This window comes from Platichthys flesus, chromosome 19, assembly GCF_949316205.1.
Source record: "Platichthys flesus chromosome 19, fPlaFle2.1, whole genome shotgun sequence".
NCBI lineage: Eukaryota > Metazoa > Chordata > Actinopteri > Pleuronectiformes > Pleuronectidae > Platichthys > Platichthys flesus.
Window position 1 is genome coordinate 7,231,023 of NC_084963.1, and position 15,985 is coordinate 7,247,007.

Sequence of the window (15,985 nt, forward strand, 5' to 3'; positions counted from 1 at the left end):
CGACCCAGATCCTTCCATCTATATTTTAATTCATTCCTCAGAATATATGGTTGGGTCCAAAAGATCACTTTCCTGTTGAGCCAAAGTTAAAATAGTTTCTCCCTGTTGCTGAAAATATCAATTAAATCACACACTCATGGATAAATGTTTCAAAACGCTCTGCTGCCACTGCTCAAACCATGACAGGATAAATGTATTGAATATACAACTATGTCTGATATAAGCTCCCAAGCTAACAGAGAGGTTAATACATTACATTCAATGAATATATTTTCAAGTCTGCCTGATACGGAGTCAACTCTTGGACGTGACTAAATGGAAGTGACGTGGCTTGGAAAGAATACATATATTTCATTAGAGTGGTAAGTTGCTCTCTCATTCTGTTTTTGTTCCCTGTTCTATTAGAGTCTAAATTGCGTTCCCCCTGAATCCCGGGTGTAAAACTCCCTGGGATGAAAACCAGCAGCAGAGAACAACTGGAGCTGGAATCACAAGCTGTAGTTTTAAATGAACACCTAATGCATCAATGAGTTAATTCCTCACAGTGCTTTCAGATTGCAAATAGAGGAGTGCACAATCTCCACATAGGCTCATTGGACACTTTATCACTATGGATAACATATACACGTATTGCGTATTTGCATCATTAATTAGATTTGCCCCAGATTTCAGCTTCTCAGATATTAGCACTCAACACATGTCTGAGAAATTCACAAAATTCAGGCAATGTTGAAAAATGTGAAAACTAATTACTGGAGCTGCCCGATAAATCGAATCTGCTCCAAAATATATTGGGTTCTTCCTTGGCTCACACTCAACCCTTCCAGCAAGTTTCAAGAAAATCCACCAGACAGACAGCAATGAAAACATAACCTCGGAGGAGGAGGTCATCAGCAATGTTGTCACACTCTTTAAGCACTCTCATTGCCAAGTGCTCAATATTAGTATTGCTGTAGAGGAACGGGAAGAGAAAACAAAATGGAAAAACAAACATGTCCAGGAAAAATGTAACTGGAGAAAGAGAAATGGGATATGAGCTTTTTCTAGCTTCTAATGAATTTCTTACATTCTCTACATTCTCTACATTGTATAAAATAAACCACCTTGAGAGATGTGGCCAGGAAGAAGGAAATGAGGAACGACAACACACGACTGCACCATTACGGTCATGCTGACACCGTAATGGTGTCACATGCTGACCATTTCCCTGGTGTCCTTTGTTCTAACAAATGATCAGCATGTGTCTCGCCTGCTGCATAGTCCTGCATTAATGAGACATAATGCAGGTAATATCTCCGGCACGATATTTTCCTCCTGATCGTATCTCTACCATGGGCTGTGTGGTAAAGGACGAGTGATATATCAGTGGCATCAGTGTATGATACCTTTGAGTTATCCGCTTAAATGTTTTATGGCAGCTTTTGTGTGCATGTTGCATTTGTGGAGATGAAAATGTAAGTATACTAGTGTTGTGCCTGTTTGCCGTGGTAACGCTGTTTGAAGCTGAAACTGTGACCTTCAGTAAGACCTGCTGCAGGATTCAGGAGCTGTGCCACAACCGCTGCACAAAGAGCTGTTCACCAGTTCATTGAAAGTCCGGATAAGCTCAAATTAGTTTGCAGAGAACCCTGAACTATAGGGTCAGATGTCATGCCTTCGTTGTGAGCATGGACCCAGCAGATGCTGCTACAGAACAGAGGTCACCTTTAGCGGTTTTTGAGATATGCGTTCCAGGAATACAGCTCATATCTTCCCCCATATTTCTATTGAAGTGGCCTCTCACTAGATCTTCTTTGCATCGTTTTTGCTTGTTAATTGCTTTTGCGGGTGGCTCCATAACCCCTGAGGATAGGTTGTTCAAATCTCATCAGCAGCAGGTTGTAAGTGGTGATCTCACCATTGCAGTTCAATTTATTTGGGAGCTCAACTTCAGAGCATTTTACTGGTTTTCTTCTTCTTTTAATTACGAACTACAAGACGCTATTTAACGAGTGAACAAGCAGGTATATCTGTGTGTCTGCAGGGCATGATGACTGCAGCCTCCACAGTCCTGCCGTTTGACCGACCCCTGTATCTTTCCTTCACATCTTGATAAATGGTCTCCACACAGGCACAAGAAAAGGAGGGTCAGAGTGTCCAGCCTCCGGGTCTGATACCTGAAGGGGGACAGTTTAACTACAATGGTTCTCTCTGAAGTGTCTCTTCCTATTTGGCTCTCTTTTTTTCTTGACTTTAGACTTCTTGGTGGACGAAGCATAATAATCCAGCTCTTGGTATTCAGGCTGCTTTCACACCCTGGTTACTGCTACTGTCTTTGCTTCTTTTAAATCACTAGGATTATTTTATATTCAATTTCTGCCAATATCTGCATCTTACACACTGGACATTTAACCTGATGAAGTTGGATACAACAAACCCTACACATGGCAGGTAGTCTGTGGAAGCAAAGTTTTAAGATTATAAGTATTCCCGATTAGTCACACCTTTACTCTTGTGATGTGCTTAATCCAGCCAGGACTACCCTCAAACTATTCAGGCTTCTATATCACTCAGCTGTGTGTAGTATGTAAGAGTCTATTGCGTCCAACATCCAGCACAGGAACATTATTCTCCCCGGCGCCAAAGATGAAAAGAAATACAAAGAGACAGAAGAGGAAATGAGGTGTCGTTACGTCGGAGGAAGAATGGGACATGAATATCAAACAAGGAAGTTTATGTGGGAAACCGGGACATGGAGAGAAAAATACACAGACGTCAACATCTTCTTCATCCATCAAATTTCAAGCATTTTCATCTGTGTTATTCCAAGAAGAACAAAGATCACACTGTTCTTTTTTTCGCTCTGCTGTCTCATATTCAGGAAAAGAGGATTCCTCTCAGCAGAGGTGGTTAGAGAGCAGGTCTGTGAGAGCGTGACTCTGCATCCACTCTGTTTATCATTGCAGCACATGGTCCTGAGAGTTTCATTATTTGTGAGTGCTGGTGTCTGCGTGTGTCTGTTTGTCAAATTCATTACCACGCACACACTCATGCAGATGTTTTCCCAGATGCAAACATTCTGGCTTCAGTAAACAGTGATTCCAACAGAATTACATTCTGTAACTGACCAAGGGATATGGGGGGGGGCTAATACATATGAGAGAGAGAATGATGGAGAAAGAGAGGCTGCACGTTTTCTCTTGTGCCAGTAAGAGGATGATGCTCAACTTTAGGAATCAAATAAAAAACCATAAACCTAGAAAACCTAAATGTGGCAGTCAGTGCTGATATTTTCGCATGTCACCACAAATAAATCAGTGTAAAAATATTTTGGGATTTTCGGGTCATTAAGAAACTGTGGTGGGTCAATTTAGAACCATGGTGAGCAGCCACAATCTAGGCAATTGATGAGAGACATTAAGTTACCAAGGAGCATGCCACAAGCAAATCCGCACTATTATAACACACAGGCTACTCACACACTCCAACAGCCGTTCAAGTGTTTAATGAATGTTTAAATACGACGGGTCTGAAATAGTGTTGGTGAGGAAAGCATGCATGAGACCAAAAATGCCTCACCCAGGAATAGAGGAACATCAACACTGGAGCTCAGAAATAACTTCCAAAATAACACAGACCAGAAATATCTCCCATATTTCTACCTGCTTGTGTCTTTGTTGATTCGCTTCATTGTCTGCTTCACTGGAGTGCACGGAGATGTCTGTAAGGTTGTTGGTTGGGAGAATGGCGGAGGAAGACATGTGACAGCGGGGTGAGAGCTGGAACTAACACACGGAGCAGCAAGCACATGACATCCATTATCTCATGACGGGTCCCTTGGCACCGCTTCGTAACACGACATGAGATCCCACCACTTCTCATCATAAAACTACAAACTCAAAAAGGTGCAGGCATAAAATCCAGCCTTAACCCAATTGCTGGAAGTATTAGCTGATTAATCTATTAGTTTATAGAGAGGATATCAATGACAAAGCTTCTGGTAAATGAAAAAAATATATTTCAAGACCTCACTTGGGCTCTATAGCCAGTTTATATAAACTTTGCTTCTGAGATAATGTTTTATTCACACTATGGCTGGAAGCTTTGTCCAGGGACGGGATCCAAGTATTTGTTGGTTGTAGTCTTTTTTGACGGAGGTTATTCAGAATTCAGAATTTCATAAATTCTTGAGTTTTATAATTCACAAGCTTATAAAGTGCCTGTAGATAAATTTTCTATAAAGTTACATTTGTAGGAAGCAGAAGTCTGATAATCTCAACTACAATTTAAGGATGGAAATCAGAGGCATTGTGAAAACAATCTCCCGCAGCACTAATTAGCTCTCCCTGGTTGTTGTCAATTCTCTGTCTCCCTTCACGTTCCCTCTTCATCTCCTTTGATGGTTATCTGATGAGAAAGGTGTAAATTGCCGCTCAACAGCAGCCTCAGCAGATTCTGCAGCGCTACCATCACTCCTTCATCTTTCCATCATTTTCCATCCCTCGTTCCTTATCCCCTTCATCTCCGCAGGGAAAGAGGATGTAATCACCAGGAAGGAGACAGACGTGGCACACACATAGCAAGTGTAGGTGTGTGTGTGTGTTTGTGTGTGGTAGTTTTTCTTAATGCATAAACTTAGTAAAATAAATTCAATAACTCTCGGACCAAACTGAGGCAATCGTAGTGTGCGTGTGTGTGTCTGTGTGTCTTTGTGTGTGCGCGTAAATGCTAATGTCCATGTCCAGCCACCACAAGCGTTAATGAGGTAGGGCCTCAGCCAGTTTTCCCTCCTCTCTCCTCTCCCTCTCTGGAGAAAAACACACAATCGCATAAGGGTCCACCAGGATGGTGTGAAAAAGAGAGTAGCAGAAAAAATGGCGACTGGATACCGGTGGGAGGCGAAGCAGGAGGAGATGGAGGGTGTGGAAGCAGAGAGAACTGTAATAATTGGTCAGTGTGGGCCAGAGGAAGACGAAGCCACAGGAGGATAAGTGAACGGTTTGATACAGGAGCATGAAGCATGTGAAAATACAGAGCCCATAGTGGGCTGCAGTCCCAGTGGGGGCCAGAGGAGAGTGGGTTTACCTTCCACCACACTTTCCTGTTCTCAACAATAAGGTAATATACATAATGTGCCCTGTATTTATGATTTTCTCACTCTTGATTTTATCTGTAGAGAAATGAAAAGTAAGGTGTCGTGAGAGGGAAACAAAGCGAGGGAATCGCGGGTGTTGTTTATCATTGTACTGCTCTCGTAATGAGAATCGAATGGGGGCTGGCACGTTGCTATTTTGCTTCTTGGCAGGGGCGTCTGTGTTTGTGAGCATGCACTATAATCATGTGCGCACAATCCCAGGTGGCCAGTACATGTTAGAGCCTCCAGTCAGGACCGTTGGCGGTGAGCTCACTGACAAGTGCAAGAGACACAGACACTGTCGCTCCCAGGTGTGTAGAGGAGGTAATAGTCAGCGGGGCAGGCCAGTGGCCGGCGGCCGGCGACTTCGGGAACGAAACACTGGAGAGAAAATGAGGAGCGGCCTCAGGTGGAGTCTGTTTGCCTGAGGGGCGAGCTCAATAGCTGCTGCTGCTGTTTATCCCATTCCCCTCTGTCCCCTCGCAAGGCTTTGCATTCTCCGAGCAGTTTAGCTGTTTACCTACTTTACTCGCTCTCCTTGTCCTGCCTGCTCGTGTTCACACCCATCTCCAATTCTCTGCATTTTTCTCTATCTTGTTTCGAGGCCCCCACGAGAGGCTGCAGCTCCGCCACGATTTAATCCCCCTGCAGGCCTTCAGCAAAAGAGGCTGACAATCCCATGTGTGTTTATCGTCTGTGTCTCCTGACAGGATCCAGATACTGGAACCCTGGACACACACAGTCTCAGGGTGATGAGATACTCAGCACATGATGTAGACGTTGTTATTTATCATTTATCACAGTGTAAATAAATGAACTGCCAGTGCAGCAGCAGAGAGATTACAAATTAGAAAGTTCACTTTCAAATGGATTGTGCTTTGTGAATCTGTATTGTTTCTGCAGATCAGACTAAAATCCAGGTAATGAGGCTCTGACACACATTTTGGAAGCTGTTTCTATTGTAGCCCGAAGACAAGAAGCCTGATTCACTGTATTATTCACATTTCTTGTTAAATCTAATAAATGAATCTGATCTGTTTTGAATAAATCTTACATTTTAAATAACTGAAAGTGAAGATCAGGTTCGAGCATTTTAATCTAATTAGTGTTTTGCTGCCAGGCCCATGATTACCTCTGCCAAAGAAATTATGTTTTAATTGTCTTAAATCTGTTAAACAGGATTACTCAAACACCACTAACAAATCTAATTGCAAAGCACATCTAGATAAATGGGCAGATCAAGGAATATTTTCCACTTTCTTTTTAAAATGGTTTGATAGTTTTAATACTTTCAAGTCATTTGTATCATATACAATTGTTGTCTCAGATGGATCTGCACGCTCAATTATTAGATATATATTGGTATATATATTATTGTTATCTTGTATTTCTTGACTTAAATCTAAACTTTTTTATTTCGCCACACTTGCTTGAAACGGGACAAAACCTTAATCCACCAGACCTTTAAGAAATCATATTTTACACTGTGAACACACGCAGTCACACTCAGCTCTATAAATGTCACTGCTCTGGTTTGAGTGTGACCAAATGCGTCTGTGTTCTGTCAGTGGTGATGCTGTTGACATTTAATGTTGTGAATAGGAACGTTGTGTATCTGTTCACCTCGGCTTTTCTCCGCACTGATAAAACTGGCCTGTGTATTTTCATAGCAACACCACATGTTTGTTTTACTGTACCGAGCCCGAAGATGAGCTAAATGTAGAAGTCACAACCATCCTCAATTTAGTTTATACCCAATAATAAACTTGTTAAATTATTCAGCAGTTTATGTTTTTACGAGCGTCTAAAGTCCCTCTGCATTTTATTTTATTTTTCAGTACTTCCTCATAGTCACCTCTGTCTTTTGTTCACTCAGAAGAATAAAAGTCACAGTCAAAGTCACACACTGTGGTGGAAGAAGCACTCAGCAGCACAATGGTCCATCTCTCGAGGCACTAAGCACTGCACATTGTAATTTGAAATCCCCTTTTCTCACTTCCTCCCTCTGCACTGTTCATCCTGAGGTGAATCTGAAGTGCTGCACAGTCAGACTGTACTTTACAATAAAGCAGAAGTCCCATAGCAGTGTTCTCTCTGCTCCTTGTATGAAGTAGTTGGCAATGACTAATGTGTTCATGATTTTGAAGTTAAAGACACAATTCTTCATTAATAAAATATAAGAAATTACATGAATATATTTTACTACATATAGCGTGTACTTACGTCATCAAATATTCTCTTTAGATTTTAATGAAATCCATTTATGTTGCGTTATTATCCAGGAAAGAGGAGAGGATTCCCTAGTTTGCTCGTATTTACGTGTGTGTGTGTGTGTGTGTGTGTGTGTGTGTGTGTGTGTGTGTGTGTGTGTGTGTGTGTGTGTGTGTGTGTGTGTGTGTGTGTGTGTGTGTGTGTGTGTGTGTGTGTGTGTGTGTGTGTGTGTGTGTGTGTGTGTGTGTGTGTGTGTGTGTGTGTGTGTGTGTGTGTGTGTGTGTGTGTGTGTTAGGTGGAAGTGTGTAACCCAGTGTTGGTGGGACACAAGTAGATGTTTGTATTACATCCCCCCCCTCAGACCCCTGCTAGCTCATGAAAAATGAATGAAGGCCTGTGTGCGTGCTTGTGTGTGTTTGTGTGTCGATCTCAACATAGGCTGATCAACCATTCTGTTGGATCTTCTACTGAATGACAGGGACTGTACCCCCACTGAGAAAACTGTGTGTGTGTTATTTTATAAATCTACATCTGCTTGTGGATGTTGTTTATCTGCTCATGGAGAAGCAGCATTGAAAATGTTCCTTGAAACTTCCTTCCAAGTTGTTAACAAAGCATTCAACCTTTCCTTCCTCTCTTCTCCATCATGTTTCTCCATCCCCTAGAAGTACAACCTCTCGCAGAGCGGTGGCCAGAGTGACAGAAGAGCACATGACGAGGGCGACCGGCTTCACAGCAGCATCCTGACCGGTAGCCTCGCTCCTGCACCCGACCACGCGCCCGGCAGCACCAGCGAGCGGGCATCAGAAGGAAGGAAACGTGCGCCCGTCCCTCCTGCAGGCATGGTAATGTGCTCCTCTTTCTGCCGATTCGCTGGTGTGAGTCTGTGTGTGCTTCCCAGGTGCCGCCGTGCACGTGGACCCACAGTCATGTAAGGAAACTGCCTCCAGACTGAGGGTGTTGAGAGTTTAATCTGATAACCCTGCACTAGACATGACAACTAAGAGAGAGAGAGAGGTAGATCCCTGATAAGAGCTGGTGCAGACGAGAGTTGACGTCAGCTGAGAACTATATGTTATCATAGAGGAAAGCGAAGAGGGAGAAGACAGAGGAATAAAAGAGATGGAGGAATGTAAGAGGGGAAAGAACAGTGAATGGAAGTATATGGTCCCTAAGAATTAATTCTCTGCAGTATACTTATATTCCTATAGCAGGATAAGTAGTAATTACCTCTGTCGAGGAGGTTGTCTTTTGTCTGCGTTTGTTTGATATTTAGCAGGATTATGCTAAATCTAAGTGACGGATTACCACAGAACTTGGTGTAAAGATGTGGTTTGGATCAGTGAAGAATCTATATATCATTTTGGTTTGGATCCGGTTCAGGGGTTGGATCGTGATGAAAAACATCAGGCATGTTAAGTTGACTGTTATATATGATTTTGCAAACTTTAGTGCAGATCCAAATAAGATCCAAATAATTAATTTGTCATATGTAAAAAAGAAGGATAGATAAGTTAAGAAACTACTTAACTTCAACTTACAAAACAACACTAGAGGCATGTTATGCGAGGAAGAAGATGCAGGAGAAAGAATAATCGCTGTTTTGGAAAAAGAGGAGAGGACGGCTCCAAAGATCTTAGAGAGCAGTTAAGGCAGACAATGACAAGTGGGGGCAGATAAGACTATTATAGCACAAATGATGGACAGAACATGAGGGATTAAAAGAGGAAAGGATATGGGAAGCAAAAGGAGAAGCAGAGAGTGGGAAAAGAGAGAAGGGAGGTGAAGAACTGAGAGAGGTAGCTAGAAAGCGAGAGAGGAGGGGGAGAGAAAGAGAAAGAATTGATTAATGGTCTTGGCCTGTGACAGGTGGAGCTTTTCCCCAAGAGAGGGGGGGAGAAGAGCAGAAGATGAATTATTAAAAACTAGAACAAGAGGAAGAAGGAGGAGGAGGAGGAGAAATCAGCACAAAGAGGAAGATAGTAGAAGAGTGGTTCGTTTGGGAGGATTGTAGAACGCAGGGAGGAGGAGGAGGAGGAGGAGGAGGAGGAGGAGAAAGGAGAGGAGGTGGGGAAGGAGCTAAATTAATGACGGAGAGAGATTGAAAGAAAACAAGACGTTGTTGAAGGTGCTGAGGTTGGACATTGCAGAAGAGGATACATGGTGGAGCTCATAAATAACCAAGGGTAATGAGATGTGGGTGTCTGTGTGTGCGTGGTCGTGCGTGCGTGCGTGTGTGTGTGTGTGCGTGTGTGCGACAGCTAGTCTTCAGTTATGGTGATGCAGCAAATACTGTTGGTGACCTTGGTGAGGGTGTCACCGCGTAAACCGCATCTTATATCGACTTTGCTGTGAGCTCTCTGTATTTAATGGAACACATGTCCAGAGTATGTCTGTGTCTCCATGCACATACATCACATCATTAGTTTAAGACGTCTTTAGGACAAAACTCTAAAACGTTTTTTGTTTTGAATTTTAAATACTCATATGAGTTGTAACTGAATTGATTTAACCGCTTTTGTCAAAGCAATAAAACATATTTCATAGAGTCTGTTCCTGCTCTGTAATATTACATCATTTTCTGTTTGTTTTATTATGTTCTGGAAGTCTTAGTTTTCTTTTTTCAGTCTAATCAGATTTGGTTCTTTAATGTGAATATTCAACAATGTCTTACTATTTATCAAAAAGACTTTTCAGTAAGAGCTTTACTGAGCTGCCCGTTTTTTTAACCAAGGTTTAAAGGGATGTTCAGGGTCAATAGTGAACCAGTCATCCAACCTAATATTCAATACGCTAACAACATGTTAAGATTCTGTGAGCTGTAAATTTTTGTTATGCAGCTGCCTGCACCAAGCGCAGACATCTTCACCAAGCAGACAGGACAATGGGTAGAAAGGATCTCCCCCCTGGAGAGCAGTGTGAAAGTAATGAGCGCTTACTCTGCAATTAAATCTGGGGTATGAGATGCCATCAGAACTGCACACTGACAAAAAAAAACAAAAAACTTGAAGGCACTGAGTAGAGCACAAACCTCTTCCAAGCCCAACAGTCTTCCTAAAGTCGATCAAGCTGCGCCAAACTGCACACACTCAGATATCAGCTCCCTAATTCTGCCAGATTCAAGAGACATGAATTATTCCCTGGATTTTGATGAGTTCTTTCTTGGCCCGTGTCCCATCATTCCACCAGGTTTCATTGAAGTCTGTGTTTTGATTTTTTGCATTATCGTACTGACAACCACGGAAACCAACCAACCAGCCAACAAACAACAAACAAACAAACAAACAAACCGACAGGGGTGAAAATAGAACCTAGACAGGCTGGGAATTTCACAGACCCTGATGAAATGTCCTATATGGTGTCCTGCGTTATAGTTTCCATGTGTCTTGTCTTTTGTTTATCAGCTTATTCGAAAAGTCCAGTCTGGCACCGGCGGCCTGTCGGTTGTTTTTGCCTCCAGATTATGAAGCCACAAAGGCCCTATTGCTGCTATATGTTACTGTTGTGTGTGTGTGTGTGTGTGTGTGTGTGTGTGACTGAGCGCATGTGGTAATTTAAAAGACAGCAAGAGAGAAAAATAGAGAGAGAGAGAACACAACAGAGTAGGATATAGCGGATTGAGGCAATCCGGCCTGCCAAGCAGAGTGCAGATAAATCACAGAATGAATTTTTAATGAAATCTCCCCAAGGCTGCTGAATGTTACAGAGATGCCACAGGGTTCTTTTCCCCCCAGTGTTGTTTGTCCCATCACTCCCTGGCCTGTTTTTGATGGTTTCAGATGGTTCTTCCTTTTACTCTATACTCCAATGAAGCCGTGTGACTTTTTTCACAAACACCACTTCGAAGGTGCTTTTTGCCTGGTGTTTATCGCTGGTGAGTTTTACTATGAGGGAGCTGCGGCCTCTTTTGTCAGCGTCGGCACAAACAAACCTTTGTCTCCGCTGCAGCTGGCAAAAAATATTAAAAATCCTATCTTTCTTCATCTTCCTTCTCATATCTCATCTCCCTCTGCCAATTGCTCACCTCTGTCGCCCTCATTCGTTTGCATCCTCCACATCCTCATCTCTCATTCTCTCCGCACAATGCCCCATATCGCGTGTTTTATCATCCCAGCACTCAGCACACACTTAAAGCTGCCGTCTCATTAACAGTAAGACCACACAAACCCAAGGGCGATGCTCTGAAATGATAGCCAATAGGTTATTTTGTGAAAGGAAACACTTCTCGTGCAAAGACACAGGTGTAAGGTATCCGTCAATCCCAGCTGATGTTGTCCCGGCGAGATTGTCCTTGGCGTGGGGTCATGACATTTCCAGCAGATGGTCACAGAGAGACAGGAAGAGGCTGAGAGAGACAAGCGGCAGCGGAGAGGAACAGGAGGTCACTGGAATCTGCTGCTGCTGAAGGGAACTAGCTGCCACAGACGGGGTCTCACCAGAACACCTCCAAGTGGCATGGTTTCACTGCAGAGCCCTGAGCAGAGGGTGATGGGTAGAAGAAGTGGATCCATGCGTGTTGTCTTTGCTTTTGTGTGTTTTACGTGTCATTGCCATTCGTACCTGCCGCGTGCCGGCTTTGTTTTGAATCGTTTGTCTGGTTTCTGCTCTTGTGTCGATGTGCGTGCACGTTAGTTTCGTACACAGCGAGTTGTAAATGCTGTGTAATGTGGTTATGTAACAAGGACCTGCCAGCCGGTCGGCCTCAGTGGGCCGTGAAATGGAATGTAATTGGTAAGTGTGTGGTCTAAAAGCTCTATTCAACAATGGCATCAGAAGGTATACACACAGACACACACACACCGGGTGCATGGAGTGTGCCAGTGGCTTGCAGACATAAAGCTTGTTGCTGATGCCTTGGTTAGTGAGAAGAATCTCAGGCAGTGCTGTTTTGTTGTGTGTCCCAAATTTCTTTTACACCTGAATTGTCCCTTTTTTTTCTTTGGATATCAGAGCTTTGATGGAATCACTTTCTTTGGAGCAAGATGTTTGATAGGAGAGATAGAGAGAGAGAATATTTAAAAATTGGACAGCTTGCAGGGGATTGGCTCAAGGTGAGCTAGTCAAGTTGTGATTGGATGAGAGGGAATGGGGAAACCGCCGGAGCCATAACAGGAACTGTGGCTTATGAAGAGTTTCAAAATAAAAGCTTAATAGGAAGTGGTCTGTGTTGTTTTGTGTTGTTTTAGCCAGTGAGGTCATTTGCAGGATGGATTTGTGGGACATTTTGCAACAAGAGTGATGCGCTCAGGCAGGTTTTAAACAAACCCCCAGAAAAAAACGTTTAGAAGAATATTTCAGTCATTTCATGTTCATTTACTTATAGTTTTACCCTCAAACATAGTGGCTCATTAAGTCCTCTTCATCTAATCTTTCACGTTCATTGCCTCGGCAGATGTCGATGTAGCAATGTGATTCAATCTGTGCATCGTAAATTGAATTTGGAGACATATCAGTTTTGATTTTGCCCTTACGTCTACATTTTTCACTTCCAAGGACCAGCTCACGCTGGTCAACCTGCTGTAATGAGACACAGTGTCATTGTGTGACACCGGGGGTTGTCCCAGGCATCTGGCTCAAGGTCCTCCTGTGACCTGACCATCATTTATGATTTATTCTCTCACTCACAGGCAAACTGTTGGACTGCTGAACATACTGTGCGACTGACCTCCAGATTGTGTGGAGGTCAGGGCAGAGTCAAGGACGGCCACAGCGCTCTCTAACAGATTGAGCGTGAGTGAGCGTCTAGGTTGATGGCAAACGACCCGCTGAGCTACAGCCCTGATGATAATAATCAGGATGTTAAGGACATAAGGTGCTTCAACATAGAGCAGTGGCGAAAATAAAACTGACCGTTATGTCCATATTTCTCTTTAATCTGTTTTTCCAAAGATAACCAATTGTTCGTTTTTCAAGGATGCACAAAATATTTGTCCATATCATTGGGAATCTTTAAAATCCTGCATCGTTTCTTTCTTGGCAGTAATTTATTTATCATGTCACTTGTCTAAATGTCATGAATCAGGCCCCTAGCTGGCCTAAGGGGTCGATTCCTGTCAGCGAGTCCTCCGTAACTGCTCTGATTTACATGGTGATCAGAGCGGCTGGGCAACAACTCCCTCATGGTCGAGTAGTAGTGACAAACGTGCATGCAGATACACAGGCACTCTGCTCGCAGTGGGGTTTATGGCTGCAGAGGCTCCTATTAGCCACGGCTCATAAAATCGGCGACTGTTGGTCTGTTAAACACTGCTCGGAGAAGGCACACACGTATAAAGATATACTCAAATACACACACACACACACACACACACACAGAGGTGCATTTAGATAAACAGTCACTACACTCACAGTTTTTTTATGAAGCCCTTCTTGAGAAGCAAATTGAAGGAAAATCATTGCATAACACTCATATCAGACTCCAAACATCCTTCAAAGCCCTATAAAGGAGAACAGCAGTGATTTTATGTTCAGTTACGCTGCTCATTATCGAGTAATCTCTCCAGTCCATCTTCAAATTGCTTTCATTGTTTCGCCAAACAGTCAAAAAGCTTGAAAATAATCATAGAGGAAAGTAGGAAAACCTCATATATATTTATCTCTTTATAATTTATCAAAATAAATCAGTAAAAATAAAGAAAAAAACGGTAATATTTTCGACACTACAACCATTGGAGCTTCTGAATGAAGGAGCTTACTATTTCTGTCAGATGCCTCATAACACTAATAAAGATATATTGGAAACCGCGTTTCAAGGTACAGCAAATTATTGATGGCCTGAATATCAGACCCCTAAAGATGCCTGAGCTTTTGAAAATGTCAAATAAAAAATGAATCCACGTATGTAGTGGTTATCCAAACATGGTGAAGTTAAAGAAAAACTGCATTACATTTATTATTTCATAATATTTTAAGAGCCACATATTCTTTCAAGGTATCTTTATTCATTCTGTGTCACTCCAGGATGCACAGTTGAGTCCCTGTGTGAACAAAGTCTCTATTTCGGTGCCCCACTCCACATGAGCTGTGAGGTCGTGCTGATTGTGCAGCTCTTGTCCTCGATTGTGTTGATGGCTTTATCTCACTCACTCCGGTGAAAGAGAATGCCGCCGGTTCAATTAGGAATAGGATGAAGGTTGTGTGTGTGTGTGTGTGTGTGTGTAGGTGGTCCTTGGATTTCAAGTAGATTGATAGTAGCGCTCGAGCTACCCTATCCATACTACGCCAAAAAGGTCATCTCTCTGCAGTGTGTGTGTGTGTCTGCCATGCTTGGTGTGTGTTTCTATTAGTGTGTGTGTGTGTGTGTGTAGTGAATAAAAGGAAATGTGGCTTTCTGAGATAAGCAGCCGTACTTTGCAGCTTGTTGAGAGCAGCCTCCTCATGTTGAACCAGCTTGGGCACTTCAGGTTCCCCAGCATAGCGTGATAACCACTAATGATTGAAAAAACGAACCTCTTCCTTCAGATTCAGGTTAGCAACTGATAATGTAGACAGACGCTCCTGATCTTAATTGTTTTGATAGAATATCTTTATATTTCTAAAACTAGCTGGAGGAAAAGAAGAGGAGAGAGAAAGTGAATGAAGAGATGAAAAGCCAGGAAAACGCATATCAATGATCAAGGCAGTGAAAAGTAAATAGATCAAAACCCTTGAAACCTGAGACGATTCCAATTCATATACTTTTTTATGTAGACAGTGTAAAGTGTCGATATTTCAGAAAAAAAAATTGAAATAATATTTTGGTTTGGGTCGTAACGCCTTCTAACTCGTTGTTAGAAGGCGTTACGACAAAGACAAATTATGTTAACCTTTTGGAATATCCTGTTTTTCTGCAGCAATTGGTCCTAAAATGTGATTTGATCTAAGTCACAAGTACATGGACAAAGTAAAAAAAAATACAAAGATACTTATAACCTGTTGGGCTGTAATGGACACACCCGTTAATTGTTCATGAGGCTGGTGCAAAATATAAACCTTGGATTTATTAACTGGTCGATCCTCCTTCAGCAGCACTGACCTTTAAACCAGCTTTTCTAGTAGCTGTTTGTGCAGGAGGACTTTTGTGGGATCCTCTTTCCACAGACCTGCTTCAGCTCAGACATATTCCCAGGACTTCTGGTGTGAACTGCCCACTGGAGATAAGTCACAGCATCTCTATCAGGCCGCGCCTCTACCAGAAGTGGATTGACTTTTGCATCTACTAGACCCATGAACCGAGATCTCCTCCAGCTCGGAATATCCCTTGAAGCCTTTAGCTGTAACTCTGGATCTTTTTACCTCACTGATATTCTGTGTTGTGCCTTTGGAGTCATCTTCCCTGAGCATCACTGCTGAGCAGCCACAGGACTTAATCATCAGGATACCAGCTTTATACAAATCAACACATCCTTAGATCAGTAAATGATTCCTATGAAGAGTAAAATAAGTTTTGCTGGTCACCACCAATCTTTTGTCATTTTTCACCATCATTGAAAGGGCAGTGCAAGCATGAAATAGAAAGAGAGAATGGGGAAAGAAAGGCAGCAAGGAGCTCGGAATCTAACCCGTGGCTACGGCATGAGGACTCCGCTCAGCTTTTGTTCAAGTCATTACTCGATGGTTTCACACACTACCACTCTGCATGTGTTCCGACAATTTCAGACATAAAGGCAGGTAATTCCAAAG

General features: G+C 42.7%; 1 protein-coding gene across 3 annotated transcripts in view; it reads left to right on the top strand.

The window, feature by feature from the left end:
- Positions 1–15,985, top strand: part of strbp (spermatid perinuclear RNA binding protein) — a gene marked incomplete in the record, with an annotated part of 76,120 nt that overhangs the window by 37,581 nt on the left and 22,554 nt on the right. For all 3 annotated transcript variants that reach the window (XM_062412837.1, XM_062412836.1, XM_062412838.1), the window contains 1 exon segment: positions 7,990–8,169. In XM_062412837.1, the coding sequence (XP_062268821.1) occupies positions 8,167–8,169 (3 nt within the window).